Genomic DNA, 20150 nt, shown 5'->3' with positions numbered 1-20150 from the left:
TCAGATTCAAAATGGCCAATACCAGTCCATTTTAGCTCACTAATGCCTAAGATATCGATGTTTATGCGTTCCATTTCGTTTTTGACCACTTCCAATTTTCCCAAATTCATACTTCGTACATTCCATGTTCCAATTTTCAATGGATGTTTATAGCTATTTCTCTTCATTTTAAGTTGTTGCCCATCAGCAAATGCAGGTTCTGTGCACTTTTTTTCCCCGAACTTAACTGTATTCATGTCATTATGGTCAACCCTACTTTGAGGAGGCATTTTTTTCCCCAGTTGCATTCTGAATGCCTTCCCACCTTCCAGTCCTGTATCTGACAATGTTTCTCTGCTATTCATATATATAAGAGTCCTGATATGGCACTGTAGGATAAAGCTCTGGACCACAAAGTTGGATTGAACCACACGGTCAGTGGTTCAAACCCACCAGTCACTCCTCAGAAACCCTATATAGAGTCAGTATGAGTTAGAACTGACTTGATGACGCTTAACAACAATAACATATATACATATTCCACTCTGTGTCTAAGACCTTTCAGAGCAGTTGGTAGTGATAATTGAGCACCACATAGTTATTCTGGTCTCAGGATTGAGGAGACTGATGTTCCTATGGTCCATCAATCCACTGGACTAATTGTTTCCAAGAGTCTTCAGTTGTCATCATTCTTATTTCCTCTAGATAGGGAGAGATCATAGGTGTACCTTAAAGGGCTACTCATGAGCATTTAAGATACCAAGACTGAAAATCCTTGCAGAAGCAGATAGCTTCATGTTTCTCCCATGGAGTAGCTGGTGGTTTTGAATCACCAGCCTTGTGGTTAACAACCCAACGCCTATCCCACAGCACCACTGGAGCTCCTTCAAATTCTATCAGTGTGTGCTAAATTATACAGAAAATCCACGAATATAATATGTGCTTTCAAATTAGTTGATGTTCTGGATAAAAGATTTCAGGTTCTGAATAAGAGGAAACCATGTGAGGACTAGGAAAATAAATACCATTTGTAACTTTTACGGGACCCAAATATTTTTCTCCAATGTGGCAAAGTTTAAAACAATCTGGGTCAGAAATCTTAGGTTCCAATTCTGACTCCTCCATTGTTTAACTCCATGACCTAACTTTTTCAGTTTTAGTTTTCTATAAACATATGAGTTTAATTAGATAAGCTGCCGCTATAATATATTCCATCTTTAATAACCAGTGCCCTAGGATCTGAATAATATTTTCAGAGGGGGTGAAGTAATTACTATTCACATGTTTCAGAGAGCTCTTTGCAAAGTCTAACATCTTTACATCATCAGACAACAGTTGTTGAATGCTTACCATCTGTGCCAGTTCATGTTTCTATGTTTCCTAGTCTCTTTCCTTGCTATGTTTTTATTATGGTTTGTATGAATTAAAATCCCAAATTCTTCCTGCTAATGGAATACTGTTCTCCTGAGCCTTCACTTTCCCCTTTGCTAGCAAGCATAGTTAATTAGCTATAAAGTGTGAAGGATAGAGTTGTACAGGGAATTGTGGCAACATCTGTTTGTCTGTTCCAGGAAAATCTATGCAAATAAACAAGAGGAATTACTATTACGATGCATGTATAACATAATTCAATTTGTCTAAAACATTTTATAGTATTTTCTATCATTTATTTTTCCTGGCAAGACCAAGCCAAAAATAAGGTAAGAGGTAGACAGGGTCTCGAGTACCTAGCCTATTGGTGGGCCTTTAGCAGCACATTGCATTGTGTTGAAATGGTTATCAGGGCTAGATTGGAGGGATGGGAGTGGAGAATATTGGAACAGTGGGAGTTTTTATTTAAAGTTATAAAATAGTATCATCACAATCATCTTTTAGAAGAGTCCTAGTGTGGTGCCGTAGGATAAGCACTGGATTGCTAACCGCAAGGTTGGTGGTTCAAACCCACCAGCCACTCTTCAGAAACCCTATATAGGGTCGCTATGAGTTGGTACTGACTTGATGGCACTTAACAACAACATATATGGATAGACATGGGTACATATAAAAGAACTGGAAGATCACACATCAAGATGTGAAGAGTGGTTAATTCTGGAGAGTGGAGGTATGGGGAAAAAAATGTCTTTTTTTTCTCTTAAATTCCAAGTTTATACTTTGAGCACAATTTAGTAGTTTTTAAAAGCCATTTTAAATAATTAGATTCTGGAATCAAGTTATTACAACATTATTCGCATTGCACAGTCTCTTCCATTTAGCTTATTGTTAACCCTATTGTGAACAGAAGCAGACCACTTTGTAAAACATGACATTTTACTTCTTACTTTTCTTTTAGGCATTCAACATTCAGACAGTATGTAAAATGTATTGGATATCGTCCTTAGTAAGAATAAAGGAAGTCCTCTGTCTTCAAGCAGGTTCCAAGCTAATGGCACAGACATGAAAACAGATCATTTTAATCAAGTGTGGTCAATTATATATGAAAAAGTTCTGCAGGAGCAGAAAGAATATTTTCACCAGTCTGAAAGATGCAATGGTAGAAGAGAGCCAAGTTACAGAAAAGGTGATGCTTGAGTCCAAGGCATGTATTTACTAAGAATGATGTTATCAGAGACTGGAATGAGTCACAAACAAGGAACATTTCTTAATATTAGGGCACAGTTTCAAAATCTGTTCATTGATCAATTTATTCAACAAACATGTTTTAAATACCAGCAAGCATTAAGCACTACAGAAACAATGGTAGCAATAGTTCCTGCTCTCACAGAGTTTCTATTTTAGTGAGGGAGAAAAGCATTAATCAAACAAACCACAAATAAATGTAGAATTCTAATTGTTATAAACGATGCATAGAAGAACCATATGTTGCTATGAAAGTAAATAACGGGGGAGGAGGATTTACAACTAGTCTAAGGAGGTCAGGGAACACTTTTCTGAGGAGTAATATTTTAACTGAGACGTGAAGAATGACTAGGTATTACAACAGGAAAGATGGGTGGAAAGAGTGTACCAGAGGTCAAGCTGTGCTCTGGCTCTACAGAAAGACTGAAGAAGGAACAGTACGGCTGTAGCTGAAATAGGAGGAGATGTGTAGGATGGATGAGGCTGGAGACCTGTTAGGAGCTAGCCAGTCTATGCAGGGTCTCAAAATCACTACTGAGGATTTTATCTTTATCCAAGGAGCAAGAAGACATTGAAGACTCCTGGTATGGCACTGTAGGATATGCACTGGATTGCTAACCATAAGTTTTGCTGTTCAAACCCATCAGTTGCTCCTTGAAAACCCTATACAGGGTCTCTATGAGTTGGAACTGACTCAACAGCACTTAACAACACAACCACCTAAGGTATAAATGGAGATAATTTGATCAAATATGCATTAAGATGGACAACTCTATGTGCTGAGTGTAAACAGAATTTTAAAAAAGTGGCCACAATGGAGTCAGAACCTTTGCAAATGGTTCAAGTAAGCAAAAATGGGGACTTAACTAGACTGATTATGATGGTGGTGGGAAGACAAGAATAGACTCAAGAGATACTTAAAAGCAACAATCAATAAGTCTTAATGATGAAATAGATGTGTGGACTTTTGTATATCTAATGAGTATTTTTGTTTGTAATGCCACAATCGTTGCCACGTTTGAGCCTTTGTTGCTGCCACTGTGCCAATCTATCTCATTGGATGGCTTCCTCCTTTTCACTGTCCCTCCACTTTACTAAGTATGATGTCCTTCTCCAGGGACTTCCGATAATACATCAGAAGTATGAGAGATGAAGTCTGGCCATCCTAACTTCTACAGAGCATTCTGGCTATACATCTTTCAACACAGTTTATTGTTTTGGCTGTCCATTTTATTTTTAATGTTCTTTTCCAACTCCATAACTCAAATGCATCCATTTTTCTATGGTCTGATTTATTCAATGTCCAACTTTCATATGCTAAAAATAGTTAACTGATGAAGATCAAATAGCATAATCTTCAGTATGGATTGTACCTCAGTATAAAGAAAACAAAACACAACTGGACTAACAAATATGATAAGTGGAGAAAAGGTTGAAAAGACTTCATTTTGTTCGGATCTACTATCAACACTCATGGAAGTAGCAGCCAAAAAAATCAAATGACATTTAGCCAAATCTGCTGCACAAGACCTTTTTAAAGTGTTCAAGAACTAAAGGTATCAGTTTGAGGACTAAGGTGCACCTGAACCAAACCATACCATTTTCATTAATCTCATATACATGTGAAAGTTGGGCAATGAATAAGGATGCCCACAAAAGATGTGATGCATTTGAGTTCTGGTATTGGATAATACTGAAATGGCACTTATCAACAACAACAACCAGAAGAACAAATACTCGGTCTTGTAGGAAGTATAGCCAGAATACTCCTTAGAAGCCAGGATGGTGAGACTTGGGTTGTCAAGAGGAACTTTGTTGTCAAGAGGAACCAGTCTCTGGAGAAGAACCTCATAGATTAAATAAAGGGTCAGCAAAGAAGAGGAAGACCCCCAACGAGATGGATTGGCACAATGGCAGCAGCAATGGGCTCAAGTATAACAGCATTTGTAACAACGGTACAGAACCAGGCAGTGTTTCGTTCTGTTGTGCAAGGGGTAGCTATGAGTCAGAAGGGACCTAACAACCATAACAAGAATAACAAATATTCTGATTTCTATTACTATTCTATTACTGTTGATTAGTTGTACTTGTTTTTGCACTTTATAAAAATAGGAAGTGGGGGATGGAAAAAGTGGAATTAGGCAGTTATGTATTGCTTTGTGTTTGCTTTCTTTCATTTAAGACTTATCCATGTAATACTCATGGTAGTATGCATCGCTGTGTAGTATTTCATTGTGTGAATATACCTCAATTTATCTACTGTCAACATTTAAACTATTCCCAGTTTAGGATTATTATTAATAAAGTTGTTATAAACATTCTTATACATGACTTTAGGGGACATATATACTCATTTCTGTTGGGTTTATAACCAGAAGTAGAATTGTTGGCTTAGTTTTAATATGTAACAATCACAGATCTTTCCAAATTGGAAATTGGATTTATCAATTTACATGCTCTCTAGCAGTGTATGAGAGTTCCAGTCATAGTAACTCCTTACCAATACTTGTAAGTCTTTGTAATGCAATTATAAACTTTTAAACTTCCAAATGGGTCTTTATTCTAGAAATTAAGAGCTCTGCTGGAATGAGGGATCCCGAAATGCCAGGATGAAGCAACAAACTCATGAGTAAGTCTGCAGCAGTGTCCAGTGTGTCCCTCTTACAAGGACAGAGACCAGAATCTGTGCCCAACCCACAGTCCTATCTTAGGGATTCTCAAAGGAATTCCAGACTTTTGTCCCCTGGGCTTCTGGGTCATTCAGGGCATTGTGAGGTAAGACAGAACTAGAACAGGCTTAAAAGGAAGATGACCCATTCACTGTGTGCATGTCTCTGAAGGTACAGGCCTGGACAAGTAAGATGGGACTGCCTTTCCCAAGGTGGCATTAGGGGTTAATGGCAGTGCCAGCTTCAGATGGCAGAGGACCCTGTCTCAATCTGGTTTTGGGTTCGGCTTGGAAAACAAATCCACATCTCCTTGTAGGCAAAACTTCAGATGGGCCAACAGAGCTCCCTGGAGGTATGAGGCCTGATGCCTGAAAGGACCAGCAGGTTAACTGGGCACTGACGCCTGAGGCTGGTCAGCCCCAAGCAAGAGCATCCTGCTTCCTTGAATGGTTTCTTTGCCCGAGGAAAGTGGTGGCTGGCACTCATATTCCGACAGGATCTTTTGAAAATGGAGGCAAGGGTGCCCCTGATAAAGCCCCCTTGTATGGATGGTGACCATTTCTGTCCACACTGGAATTACAAACCAAAAATGGTCACTCTCTTTCCTGTGGGTCAATCTGCCTGAATGGAGGAGAGGAAAGCTAGGTCCTGAGGGAGAGACCACCCAGCTATTCCTCAGTTTAGGACTGCCTGGGAGATGGAAGAAACCAAAATTACAGCGTGAGGCCTGTTTCATAAAACACAAGAGTGTTGCCTAGCCTGCAGGTCATAAAAATCCAATGGTGGCAAAGCCACCCAAGCCACCGTTAGGGAAAGGAAACTGAGGGGCAGTTGCGTTGGGGGAATAATAGGGTCAAATGAAATAGGGAAGGAGGGGTAGAGGATGGGATGGACAATGGAGACCGAAGGTGCCCAAGGGTGGCGAGAGGACAACCAGAGAGGGTGGAGGGTGATATGGGCTGGTTAGGTTGTCGTGGTGGTAAGGTCTGGCCAGTCTGAAGTCGGACCCCACCCTGAGAGGAGGGCGGTTTCTGCCTTTCTCCACAGCGTCCGGCCCATTACTACGGGAAAAGGCCAGTGATAGGTCCAAAGGAACGGGCCGCGCTGGATGAGAGATACCCAGTGGGGGCTCCCGGGTAAAGGCGTGTGCTGGGAGGGATTCCTTCCTAGAGCAGAGATGTTCGTCCTCACTGCAGGGTGCCTGGGGCTGGGCAAGCTAGGGTCCAAGGTCGGCAGCCAGAAGCCAGACCCCCTAAACCCCAGCTCGCCAACCTCAAGCAGCCTCCAGACAACCATTAGAAGGGGGAGGGTGGCGGCTAAGCAACAGCCGCGAACTTTCCTCCAGGCACTATGCCCCGCCCCCCGTCCTTGCTGTGTCACCGTGGAGACGCACTGCAAAGTGCGGCTGCGCAAGGGTGACGGCACGCGGGCTAAGGGGAGGGGGTGTTTTGGTTCTAGCCGCTCGCCGTCCTTTCCCGATTCGGTCGATTGAAAGCTTCTTGTTCCGGCCTTCCCTTCCCCAGCCCCGACTTTTCCCTCCCTTTTTCCCTGCTGTCAGTCTTCCCTCCTTCTGCCTACCACCCCGGGTCCGGGCCACTTTTAGGGCCGGGCGCACTACGGTGCGCGGCCCGGGGGCCCAGTATATGACCCGCCGTCCTGCTGCCGCTCGCTCCCCCCGCCCCATGTGGCTGCGGGGCCGCGGCGGCGCTGCCCACTATGGCCCGGAAAGCAGTTAGCAGGAAACGGAAAGCACCCGTCTCTCCGGGAGCTGGGAGCGACGCTCAGGGCCCGCAGGTGAGGGCTTAGATGCCGGGACTTGGGTGTTGATACCATGTCATCAGGAAGGGGCTAGGGTCCGCAGATGAGGGAACTGGAGCGGGATCCAGGGTCTGTAGTTAGAGACACTGACAAGAGCGGGATCTGGCCCTTTTGGGTCAGGGATCGGCCCACAGTAGTTCATTGAAAAGCACGTAGGCCTCAAGAAAACTCGGAAATGGGGCCTCCGATTGAGACTGCAGCCGGGTGTGGGGCCTTGGAGGAATGGGAAACCAAAGTAGAAGGGAATTTGGAACAAAACCTCCAAGGAGATACAGAGTGGGAGAACGAAGTCCACCTTGCAGGGTCCTCGGGAAGCGGGGAGGATTTATATCTTACCGAGGAAAGACTCTGCCTATGGATACCCAATCCTTGAGTTTGGTCCATTTGGCACTTGGACTCCTAGAGGTAACTGCGATTTCCAGGTATCATGTCTTTACTGCCCCATTGGAGGGGAAGATCTTGTTGGACTCAAATTTGGGCTCTCATTTCCTGGGTCCTCCATCCCGTTTGTCTTGGATTTTTTCGAATTCTGCAACTGACTTGCGCGTGGACGCGGTGACAGGACAGCAGCCATTGAGTGAAGGGTTATCCCTGGATGACCTAGACCACAGTCTGGCTTGTGGGTTGTCCTTCTTACACTCCATGGGGACTGTAGGCTGAGAGGGAGGAGGGGGCTAGATAGAGGTGCAGCCCAGGTCGGTATGAAAACAACCCGGCCCCCTCCTTTCCTTTCCTATCAAGCACGGCTATGAGGGCTCTGAATCCTTCACTCCTAAAAGGTCTAGAAAATTTTTTGTCCTGTTCATTTCTTCTTCCATTCTCTTTGTAGCCTTTGTGATTCACACTGGTAAGTTTGGCTATGAACAACATCTTTTCAATATTGGAAGAGTTAAACTGGACTTTCTGGATTGAGATTCTTGTGTTATATTTCTTTGTGTGATTTCCCTACTATAATAGAATCTCTTGTTCTGAAGGAAGATAGCGAAAATCCTGATTTTTAATTTGCTTTTCACAGTTTGGCTGGGATCACTCACTTCAGAAAAGAAAAAGACTCCCTCCAGTGAAGAGGTCCTTAGTGTACTACCTGAAGAGCCGGGAAGTCAAGCTACAGAGTGAAACCAGCTACTCCCGGGTGTTACATGGTTATGCAGCACAGCAACTTCCCAGTCTCCTGAAAGAGAGAGAGTTTCACCTTGGGACCCTTAATAAAGTGTTTGCATCTCAGTGGCTGAATCATAGGCAAGTGGTGTGTGGTACGAAATGCAACACGGTAAGTATGTTGTCTGGGGAATATGAACTTTCTCTTAGGTCCTGCTTAGGTGACTTTCTGGGCTTGTTTCCTCCCATCTTTGTGGAGGAGATTGACTTTCTGTTGATGACCTCTTCCTCTCTTTGTTTGCACCTTTTCCCACTCTTATATTTCTTTTTCAACAATGCTTCAGAGGAATCTATTTCTTTAGTACTCTTAATAACATCTTACTGTACTGCTGCTTTTAGACTTAAGTGTTTTTCCCCACCTGTTTTTACTTTGTTCATACCACTTCTAGAGATTTTTTTTTTTTGGCCTTTAATGTTGCTTTCTAAGAGACTTCTGAGGAACAACCTAAGCTTTTATGGCATCATTTAGGATGCATGATAATGACATCTATCATTTTGCCAGCCTAAGGATCAAATGTTTTAAAAATATTTGCGTATTTAAAATACTATGTAATAATATGCCATAAACACTATGACATATTTAAAGTACTTCTTAAAAGAGCAATACTGCAAATCTTTGGAAAAGTTTTTTATTAGTTTTTTTTAAGGTGAAATTCACATAATAAAAATGAAAAGTGAACAGTTCATTAACATTTGTTCGTTCTCAGTGTTGTACAACACTACCATGTAGCCCCCAAAACATTTTCATAGCTTCAGAAGAAAACCCCTAGCCCATTAAGCAGTTCCTATTCCTCACATCATCAGTCCCAGTTGTTAAGTGCCATCAAGTCAGTTCTGACTCATAGTGACACTATATAGGATTTTCAGAGAGCGACTGGTAGGTGTGAACTGCTGATCGCGTGGTTAATAGTCGTCCTACAGTGCCACACCAAGACTCCCGCAGCCCTTGGCAACCACCATTCTTTGCGGTATTTCTATGGAGTTTTCTAATCTGATCATTTTATGTAAGTGTAATATCATGTACAATATGTAGTCTTTGATGACCAACTTGTTTCACTTAACATAAAATTTTCAGGTTCATCCATCTTGTAGCATGTACCAGTACTTCCTTGTTTTAGCTGAGTAATAATTCCACTGTACATATACCATGATTGGGGCACAATTCAGAAAGAATCATGAGAAAAGATTGGGTCTAGGCCCAACTCTCTCCATTTTCACTCCAACTTATGTAAGTGGACAAGTGATGTGCTCATAAAGGCCAAGTAGATTGAACCTGAACAGAGAAGCATCTTGAATCAATTGGAAGAGGAACCATTTTTCTAGCATAAGTAAGTGTTAACTACTGTAGAAGTGTGTGTTTGTAAAGGATGTAGGCAAAGATGTAAACATGAATTTTAAGGAAGGAAATAATGCCATGGTGGTTGGGGCCAAGCTTTTATTTCCTCTTCTGTTGAAGATTGATTGTCTCATACAGAAGCCTTTCAAAACTAAATAGAGGTGAAAGTCTCCACAAAACTTTTTTCCCAAGATTTTCTGGCCACTTAATTATGGCATAAGAGAGGTGACATTCATTGTCTCTGGGAGTAGAAAAAGTCTCATCTTTGGAAAAGTTTGTTCCACTCCCTACATAAGCTGTCAAAGTATCTTGTACATAGCAGTTGCACAGTGAATATTGCTGATTTGCAAACTGAATTATCATCATAGTTTCCTGCTTCTTGAATGTATTGCCACCATTTTGAAGGCTAGCACATTAACGGTTTAACTTCCTCTTGAATACTTGCCTCTTTCCATCTTCCTTATGATCTAAAGTGTTTTTTTATAGTTAGTGCTTTTTTGTTTGTGTTTTTATTTTTAGCTTCAGGAACCAAAGCAGAGCAACAGGAACCACTGCTCTTCTCTGGGTTTTGTGACATTTGGCAAATGGTTTCCTTATCTGTACCTTTGCTTTGCCATATGTAAAATAGAGATGTTAACATTCAGTGCTGAGAAGGTACATCTGGAAAATATTTCAAATTGGCAGCAGTATGTTACTTATTCAGAAATACTATTAGTGTGAAAGGGAGTCCAAAGCCTTTTCCAGTGCCCTTGACGCTCCCTAGGACATTGCTTAGTTTAAAAACAAGGAAAGTTATTTAAACCTTTAAAATTGTCTTTGGATAATACAAGCAGATCACAAGCCAGGGAGAGGGGAATTTATATGGATTTTTAGTTTTGATTGAAATTTTACCATTAATGAAATCCTACTGAAACATATTCAGTGTGATAAGTATGCCTGTACCACTCATATTCGAAAATAACCTATTATTAGAAATGGTTTCTCCCTTGGCTGACCATGAGGCAGTTTTCACTGGTAGTAGATCAGAATATTCATCAGCATTTTACTCAGTGCACAAATGATAAGTTACAAAAATGTCAGGCTTGTATCTGCAACCTCTGAGGAGGCAGTGGGTCTACCTATGTGAATTTCCATTTGCTATGGGCTAACAAAGGTGACCTGGTGGCACAGTGGGTTAAATGTTGGGTAACTAACTCAAGGTTGGCAGTTTACTCCCATCAACTGCTCCATGGTGGAAAGATGAAGCTGTCTGCTCCTGTAAAGATTTACAGTTTCAGAAAACCTGAAGAAGCAGTGGATTTGTTTTGTTTGTTTGTTTTTGGTGAGCTAACACTCCAACTATGGGAAGTCATTCACTCTCCCCTTAATTCCCTGAGCCTAGTGAGCACAGTAATAATAACAAAGATAGCCAAGCTAGGTTTTCTTCATTTATAATAATAACCGTTTAAACAATTATTTTGTTATTGTAAAATTACAATACTGCATTTGGATGTGGTCAGTTTTTTCACTAACTTATTAGAAGCTGATGTTTTGTTGTTGTTGTTGTTTGCTGTCAAGTCAGTTAGTTCCTACTCATAGTGCCCCTGTATAAGGTTTCCGAGGAGTGTCTGGTGAATTTGAACCACCAACCTCGCAGTTCAATCCAACCTTGAGGTCGAGTACTTACCCTGCTGTACCACACCAGAAGTCAAGGTTTGTTGTTGTTGTTAAGTACCGTGGAGTCAGTTCCAACTCATAGTGACCCTGCACAGGGTTTCCGAGGCTGTAAATCTTTACAGGAGCAGAACACCTCATCTATCTCCCACGGAACTGCTGGTAGTTTTGAACTGCCGACCTTGAGGCTAGCAGCCCGATTCGTAACCACTACGCTACCAGAGCTCCTTGGTGGTACCATCTAAACTGAAACATGGGTCTGTGGTTCGAATGGCTAGGTGTATTTTCCTGGTTTAGAGACAACCTCAGATTGCCTTTAGAGCCAGGCAGAAAAGTGAAATGAAGGAGGGGAGCTTGCTAGGAGGCTGTAGACAGTAAGGAGCAGTAAGAGCTCTAAAGAACCATAAGGCCATCTTGACTCCAGCCAGCTGTTGTCATGTCGGAATTTGTGCCTAGTGTTAACAAATTGTCTGTTTAAAGAAAAGCTGGAAATCTGGATTTTTTAGGGCAAAAGTGTTGACCATTTATGTGAAATATTGAGAATAAATGTGATAAGAGGTCTGCAAGAGGGTTGTGAAATTAAGCAAAGGTTGATGAAGATCAAATTGTGGAAGTTCTTGAACATAAAGCTGAGATTCTGTTCTGTTGAAAATGGAGCGATAATAACCCAAAGACTTTAAGCAGGGAGTGGTGAAAATGATGCTTTAGGGAAAGCTGGCATAGAAGGCTGGTGATGTGGTACAGCTGAGAAGTCATGATCAACTGGGAGAGTGACAGTGCAGAGGGTGAGGAGACAGATATTACAGGCATCTTAGAGGTAAAATCTGCAGAGAATATGTTCGGGTTTAACATACTGGAAAGGATTAAGTCAAAATTGATTATGATATCTTAAATTTGACTAACTGGAAGGCTGACAGGAAGAATATTAAAAAGTAATTTGAAGAGAAAATTGTTTTCATTTTGTGCTTCCCATCAATTAGTTTGGAAGAGGGGAAGCATTGAAGTTAAGGGTTTGAGAGTCATTATGTAGAAGGGACTATTGAAGTTGTTATAGTACCATAGGAGTGAAGGATGAGCAGGTACTATTAACTTGAAGTTTATAAACCTTTTGTAAAATTACAAACATTGGATTGTGTATTTTTTTGGTGGATAGGATTGAGGGGTAGGTGTAGGAAACAGTCCCTAGTTTTTAAAGTGAACTGTGAACCACTGATGATGAGAAACAGCCTAAGGACCAGAACTCTTAGAGAATACTTTTATGGGTCACAGTGAGCAATGAGGTCAGGTATTTCACGAGAGTAAAGAAAACAAGAAGGGGGAGTGTTTGAAGGGGTTGGTGGTTTGAGAAGCTAGGTAGTGTCCAATGTAGTTTGAGTTATTTAATAATAGACATGATCTCTTTATTTCCAATTGTCAAGTCCCTCTGGGCAAAGACTACTAGGAACTCATCTGTAGTAGAAAAAGTTGGCTTTAAATTGCTCCTTTCAGCTTAAAGGAACCTACACTATACTTTGTACATACCATCAGCAGGGACCAGTCCCTAAAGAAGGACATTGTGCATAGAATCCTGGACAGTCAGCAAAAAAGAAGAATCTCAAGGAGATGGATTGCCACAGTGGCAGCAGCAGTGTGCTCAAATGTAACAATTGTGAGGATCATGCAGAGCCGGGTAGTATTTTGTTTTGTTGTGCATAGAGTTAACTGTGAGTTGAAACTGATTTGATAGCACCTTACAATCAACCACCATGATAGGGAACCATGGGGCTACTTATACTTAGTAAGGGGATATTATGAAGAACTTAGAAAATTTGGGTTGTTAATTGATTTGGGGGAAAGCTTAAGGAAGCAAGGCTTGCTCTTGTTTGGATACTGTCAAGAAATAGGGGGAAGTTCTATATTTGGATATCTTAACTAGAAGAGAAGAAGACAACAGGGAGGCTAAAACTAATTGATAAAGATGAAGCAGTCACTAACAGGAGCCAGGATAAGGGGATGTGTGATCTCTTTGTGACCAGTGTCCTTGTTTTTGTGTGTGCTCAGATATGATTAGAGAGTGGCCTTGTTTTTGTCTTGTCACAGTCACAGAGTGACCTTGTATGATGTTGCTCTTAGTACTAATAGTACCCTGCCAGCTCCCAGATGTCAGGCTGTGTTTCTCTTTCTTACCAGCACCCAAAGTCATGGTCATAAGTACACTGCTGACTTCATGGATGGACTTGGTGGATCATAATTAGATAGACAAGACCAGTTTTATCTGTAATTTGCTAATGAGAGGGAAGGGAGCTTTAAGACAGCCTAATTTGGGGGGAGGGGTAGAAGGATAGACACTGGGGTTAAGAAAATATGTTATGTCCCTGAGTTTATGTATTTACAGTCCCAAAATCATAGAAGCAGAATATGAAACTCAATTTAAGATACAGGAGGGTGAAATGATTAAATATAGGGGTTTTGTTCTGCCCAGATAATTAGTTTCAAGATGATCCTCCCTGGCTAGTTTATGTTCCAAAGGGATTCCGCCTTTTTGAAAATGCTGACAGAAACCTTGGGTCTGGCCAGGTGCTGTTACCTTGTTTAGGTGCCATTGAATCTGTCCGACACAGTGACCCCCACACACAACAGAACGAAACACCATCGGGTCTGCACTATCCTCACAATTGCTGATACTCTTGAGCTGATTACTGCTGTTACTGTGCCAGTCCATCTTGGTGGGGTTCTCCCTCTTTGTCACTGACCCTCCACTTTACCAAGCATGATGTCATTCTCCAGGGACTGCTCCCTTCTGATACTATGTCCGAAGTATGAGAGACGAAGTCTGGCTATCTTGATTTCTAAGGAGCATTCTGGTTGTGCTTCTTCCAACAGATTTGTTTGTTCTTTTGGTCGTTAATTGTACCTTAAATATTCTTCTCCAACAAAATAATTAAAATGCATCCATTTTCTATGGTCTTCCTTTTTCATTGTCCAACTTTCACATGCATGTGAGGCAATTGAAAATACCATGGCTTGGGTTAGGTCTTCAAAGTGACTTCTTTACTCTTGAACACTTACTTTAAAGAGGATTTGTGCAGCAGATTTGCCTAACGCAACGTCTTCCAAAACTATATCTGACAATATTCTGATGCTGACAGTGTTCCACTGTTATTCATAAGGTTTTCAATGACTAAATATTCGGAACTAGTCAGTCTCTCCTTCCTAGTCTGTCGTTGTCTGGAAGCTCAGCTGAAACTTGTCTACCGAGGGTGACCCTGCTGGTATTTAAAATGCTCCTGGTATAGCTTCCAGAATCACAGTAACATACAAGCCACCACACTTTGGCAAACTAACAGACGAGTGGTGGAGCAAGGGACTAGTCATGCCATATTTGTTTCCTAGTCTAGGAGATGAAGAAACTGATCTAAAAGTGGCAACTGGGTTTAATCCAGGATTATGGTTGGGCTGCAAAAGATGGCTCCCTAAATGGAGAATGTGACTTGAATGGCCTTATCTGCCTTTGGATCCATGGAGGCCACTAATCCCTGTCACATGTTGTTAGATGCTGTCGTCAGTCTGACTCAGTGACCCTGTGCACAACAGAATAAAACACTGCCTGGCCCTATGCCATCCTCACAATTATTATGTGTGAGCCCACTACTACTGCCATTGTGTCAGTCCATCTCATTGGGGATCTTCCTCTTTTTCACTGACCCTCCATTTTACCAGCCATGATGCCCTTCTTCAGGAACTGGTCCCTTCTGCAAAGTATGAGGCTCGAAATCTCACCATACCGGCTTCTTCCAAGACAGATTTTGTTTGTTGTTCTGGCAGTTCATGGTACTTTTCAATGTTCTTCTCCAACAACATAATTCAAGTGCATCCATTCTTTTATATAATGACCATATATATATAGGGTTTCCAAGGCTATAAACCTTTGCAGGAGCAGAAAATCTCATCTTTTGCCCATGGAGTGGCTGGTGGATTTAAATGACCAGCCTTGCAGTTAGCATCCCAACATATAACCCACTACACTACCAGATCTTCACCTTCTCACATATTGTTGTTGTTAAGTGCTGTCGAATCGGTTCTGACCCACAGGGACCCTGTAACAGAGTTTCCAGGGAGCAGCTGGTCACATTGAACCACTGGTCTTGCGGTTCAAACTGACTTTGACTTTGCAGTACAGCACATTAACCTGCAGCACTACACTGGGACTCCATCACTTTCTCATGGGTGGTGGTGATGGAGTCCGTTCCAACTCATAGTGACCCTGCATAGGATTTCCGAGGCTGTAAATCTTTATAGGAGCACAAAGCTTCATCTTTCTCCCATGAAGCAACTGAGTTAGCAGCCCAAATCGTAACTACCAGAGCTCCTTACCTTCTCACATAAGAGGCTTTAAAAAGTTCATGGAAAAATGGAATTTAAAAGATAATGGGATTTTCCCACAAACTTTTTGAAGCCCCCTGGTATGTTAGGCAGGGATGTTCCCATCCAGGTAGTTTGTTAATGTGCAAAAAATTGGAGTGTTATGTTTATATCTCATTGACTAGAATATAGTGGGAAAACACTGGTTTGAGTCTGCATTTATTAAATCCATGATCATTTATTGAATTTTTCTTATGAGGTGACTCAAAAAAGCTCATGGAAAAATGGAATGAAAAGATTAAAGAATTTTTGCACAAACTTTTTATGTATGTAGTTAGACGCTGTGCCTAGCTAGTGTGGAGTTTCAGTAATACACAAATAAATCCAAGGCAGAGCTGAAAGGAACTGTTAAGAAAATAGATTCCCGACGACTCCGCTCCATTTCTCCTTTTATAGTTGAGACAGACACCAAGGATGGAAGTGATTTACCTGAGGTTCTAGAAGCAGAGTTAAGGATGAAATACCTTTAACGTTTGAAGTTCCCTATTTTATTTTAAGTACTCTTGTGCATTGTTTGCTATAATAATATCTCTGGATCTCTTAGCATAAAAATGTTTTCTGTGGGCATAGAAACTTTTCTTCATCTCTTTGTTAAATGGATGCTTCAGGAAGATATTTTATCCTGTAAGAAGCACACCTCTACATGTAGTGAACCCTTGACACAGCTTTGCTAGAATATGATACATGGACATATGCAAAGTTACTTACAACAGAAGTGTCAGTCATAGGTTTTCATGAAGGAACAAGCCATTTCTTTTTAGGATAATCAGAGAATTTCTTAGAGGAAGAAGATGCTTCAAATGATTGAAATTTGGAAATAAGGATGCTCATTCTAGAACAGAGACAGGAAAGTACGGGAATGTGGGGCTCTGAATAGACACATATTCAGCTGAAGCAGGGCAGGAGCGATAGGGAAGGAGAGACTGATTCAGTTACCAGCTGGCTGAAGAATTAGATGGCAAGGATCAACTATCTCCCTTAGGTGATTCTGTTTTCCTTTTCCCTTGGGTGCATGTCTAGCTTTTAATCATGAATAATCATGTTAGTTACCTTTCTCTGGAGAGTTAGAGTCACATGCTTGGCAGCCTTGTTCCTGAGTGTAGGATCTGTTCTGCAACTTTGGGAGGTAGGGGAACCCAGGTTGCTTAAAGTAGAGCTTTGGCATGGAGTCGGTTCTGACTCTTAGTGACCCTATGCCCAACAGAATAAAAACAGTGCCCAGACCTGTTCTGTTCTTAGAATTGTTGCTATGTTTGAACCCATTGCTGCTGCCACTGTACCCATCATCTTGTGGGAAGTCTTCCTTTTTTTCACTTACCCTCTTTTTTACTCCACATGTTGTCAGTCTGCTTGCTTTTAAATTGAACTGGGAACCAAAAGATCAGTGGTTCCAGCCCCCAGCTGCTCTTTTAGAAACCTTGTGCAAGGTCAGTATGAGTGGGAATCTATTTTATGACACTTAGCAACAACAGACACAGCTGACTATTGTTTCCCATGCTGCTCTCCTGAACCACCTGCATCAAAATCTCTTGAAATACATTTAAAATGCAGATTCTTGGTCCCCACCCTAAATAGCACCCAAATCACAGGTAAAGGCTTCAGATTTAATGGATTTACTGGCTGTCCTTGTAGGCATTTTTCAAAAGCTGGAACCCCTATGTAAGGTAGAAACCTGTCAGAGAAGGGAAACTCGAATATTTTTCATTAAATAGAGATAGAAAAGTACTAAGACTGCAGAAGTGGAAAACTTGCAAACCCTGAAAAAACAGTACAGTTCCAAGTTCTGGCTCTTCACAGATTTTACTGTATCTATATAGCAGCTGATGAATATAATTAAACCTTGTTTCTGCACTTCGAAAAAGCCCTTGACTAGTGGGTATTTTCTTACAAACCTATCCCTGATCTCATTTAACATACGTGAAAAGGTGAATTTTTTTAGGTCTGTTAGCGTAGGCCATTAGTTTTCAAGGTTTGGGTTCATTTTCTAGGAGGAGCATAATATATAAGTATAGCTAGCGTATGTTTGAAAAAATGAAGTACATATGCCAATTAAGTTTCATTAAGTCACTTTGTTTTGTAATGAAAAGCCTAAAAATGCTTTATGCCTTTGATCTAATATTTTCATAGTTGGGAATTTATCCAAAGTAATAAAATCATCATTGGACACCTGTAAATGCTAACAGTGAGAGAACACTTGAGCAAATAATGGTAAATCAGATCTGTATGACAATGTAGACAGTAAGGTCATGATGACGGTAATAATGTCTACAACATCTTGATTAATTAACTGAAGCAAAATACAGAATTCTATCTCTGCTGATTATAGATATGTGCATTTATATACACATGTGGTTGATAAACCCAAGAAATGATTTGAAAAGAGATAGGGATCTGATCTTTCTTGCATTTTTAATTTTCCATTAATGTTTGCTCTGTTTGTACAATGATACTCATTTCTTTAAATGTTATTCTAGCTAGGTGACCCATGCAATTTTGTAGGTTAGTAGTATAGTGTTAGGATATACAGCAAAAGTAGTCCTCCACCCACCCCATTCTCACAAGGAGCTTTTTAGAACTCAGAATAAGACCAAGGAGAGATCTTGCATGTCAGTGGACAAATAGACAACAATGTCTTTGGGTTATGTTGTTGTTGTTAGGTGCCATAGAGTCGATACCAACTCATAGCGACCTTATGCACAGCAGAACGAAACACTGCATGATCCTGGGCCAGCCTCACTACTGTTGCCACACTTGAGTCTATCGATGCTGCCACTTGGCCAGTCCACCTTGTTGGGGGGTCTTCCTCTTTTTCTCTGACCCTCCACCTTACCAAACATGATACCCTTTTCCAGCGACTGGTCCCTCCTGACAATATATCCGAAGTATGAGAGATGAAGTTTGGCCATCCTGGCCTCTAAGGAGCACTCTGGCTGCACTTTTTCCAAAACAAATATATTGGTTCTTTTGGCAGCCCATGGCACTTTCAGTAGTCTCCTCCAATACCATAACTCAAAAGCACCAGTCTTTCTACGGTCTTCCTTATTCACTGTTCAGCTTTCACATGCATATGAGGTAATTGAAAATACCGTGGCTTGGGTGAGGTGCACCTTAGACCTCAAGCTGACATCTTTACTCTTCAACACTTTAAAAGAGTCTTGTGCAGCAGATTGGCCTAATGCAATACGTCATTTAATTTCTTGACTGCTGCTTCCATGAATGTTAATAGTACTCGGAAAACAATGAGACAAAAGGGGTTTATTATCAGTTTTAGTGGCATTATTAAAAATTTATAATCTCTTAATATAGCCAATAACTGATTGATGTGTAAGGCTTTCTATTAATTCTGAATAGGAGACTTTATACCTAAAAATACCATTAAAGAATGGTGATCTGAGACTGTCCTGTATAAAAATTGTTCTTCTCTGTATAATCTATATATTTAACTTGTTGTTAGGTGCTATCCAGTTGGTTCTAATTCATAGCGACCTGTGTACAACAGAACAAAACGCTGCCGGCCCTGTGCTATCCTTACCGTAGTTATATTTGAGGCCATTGTTGCAGCTACTGTGTCAGTTCATCTCATTGGAAGTCTTCCTTTTTCAGGGATCCTCTACTTTACCAATAACTATTGCTTCTTGGAAACTCTTATACAGGGATGCTATGGGTTGGAATCGACTCAACAGCACTTAACAACAACATCCTTGATTACTATAGAAATCAATTTCCACCTTCTACAGGAACTACATTAGGATTTGTATGAATTCATACAATGTCATTGAATCAATTCCAATCCATATAGGGTTTCCTGTATAGGGTTTCCAAGGAGTAGCTGGTGGGTTTGAACCGCCAACTTTGTAGTTCATGTTGTCTTCCGGTCCAGTGCATTATCCTACAGCACCACACCAGGACTCTTGTTAGCATTCCTTGATTACTATAGAAATCAATTTCTACCTTCCATAGGAAGAAATTAGGATTTGTATAAATTCATACTAATAGGTCAGTCCTATTGTTGTTCTGATTGGGTGGCATCACTTGACAAAATCATAGCCATCTTACCACAGCTGACTCTTAAGACTTGGTTGATAATAGAAACCTCTGGAGGCAGGGATTAGAAATCAATTTACTGGATTTTGCTAGCTATAAGGTTTGTAAAGAATTATGCCAGGATGATCATAAATCTAATATGATCAGACCCTCCTTTCGTAAAAATTTTGATTCTAGTGGAAAAGATTAGAATTCAGAAATAAATGAAGTAGCGTGTGATCTCAGCCTGCCAGAAGTGGAACTGACCCATCTTTTGGAGGGGCAGTTAAGATTCACAATTCAGAATATAAGAGATCTTGACATATTACAGGTACCTGAATTTTGTTGTTGTTGTTGTTGTCAGGTGCCATCGAGTCGGAACCGACTCATAGCGACCCTATGCACAGCAGAACGAAACAATGTCCGATCCTGGGCCAACCTCACTACCGCTGCCACACTTGAGTCCCATCAGTGATGCCACCTGGCCAATCCATCTC

The 20150-nt window shown here is 41.1% G+C and overlaps 1 protein-coding gene across 1 annotated transcript in view; it reads left to right on the top strand.

Annotated features, from left to right (window-relative positions):
- The first annotated feature begins 6832 nt into the window (after positions 1 to 6832).
- Positions 6833 to 20150, top strand: part of DCAF12 (DDB1 and CUL4 associated factor 12) — a 43740-nt gene continuing 30422 nt past the window's right edge. The window contains exons 1-2 of the mRNA XM_006863041.1: positions 6833 to 7058; positions 8098 to 8352. Coding sequence (XP_006863103.1) covers positions 6981 to 7058; positions 8098 to 8352 — 333 coding nt within the window. The 5' untranslated portion in view covers positions 6833 to 6980. The remainder of the gene's footprint in view (positions 7059 to 8097; positions 8353 to 20150) is intronic.

Source organism: Chrysochloris asiatica, unplaced genomic scaffold (assembly GCF_000296735.1).
Source record: "Chrysochloris asiatica unplaced genomic scaffold, ChrAsi1.0 scaffold00053, whole genome shotgun sequence".
Taxonomy (NCBI): domain Eukaryota; kingdom Metazoa; phylum Chordata; class Mammalia; order Afrosoricida; family Chrysochloridae; genus Chrysochloris; species Chrysochloris asiatica.
Note: the sequence above shows the minus strand (reverse complement) of the source record. Positions and strands in the feature narration are given on the sequence as shown.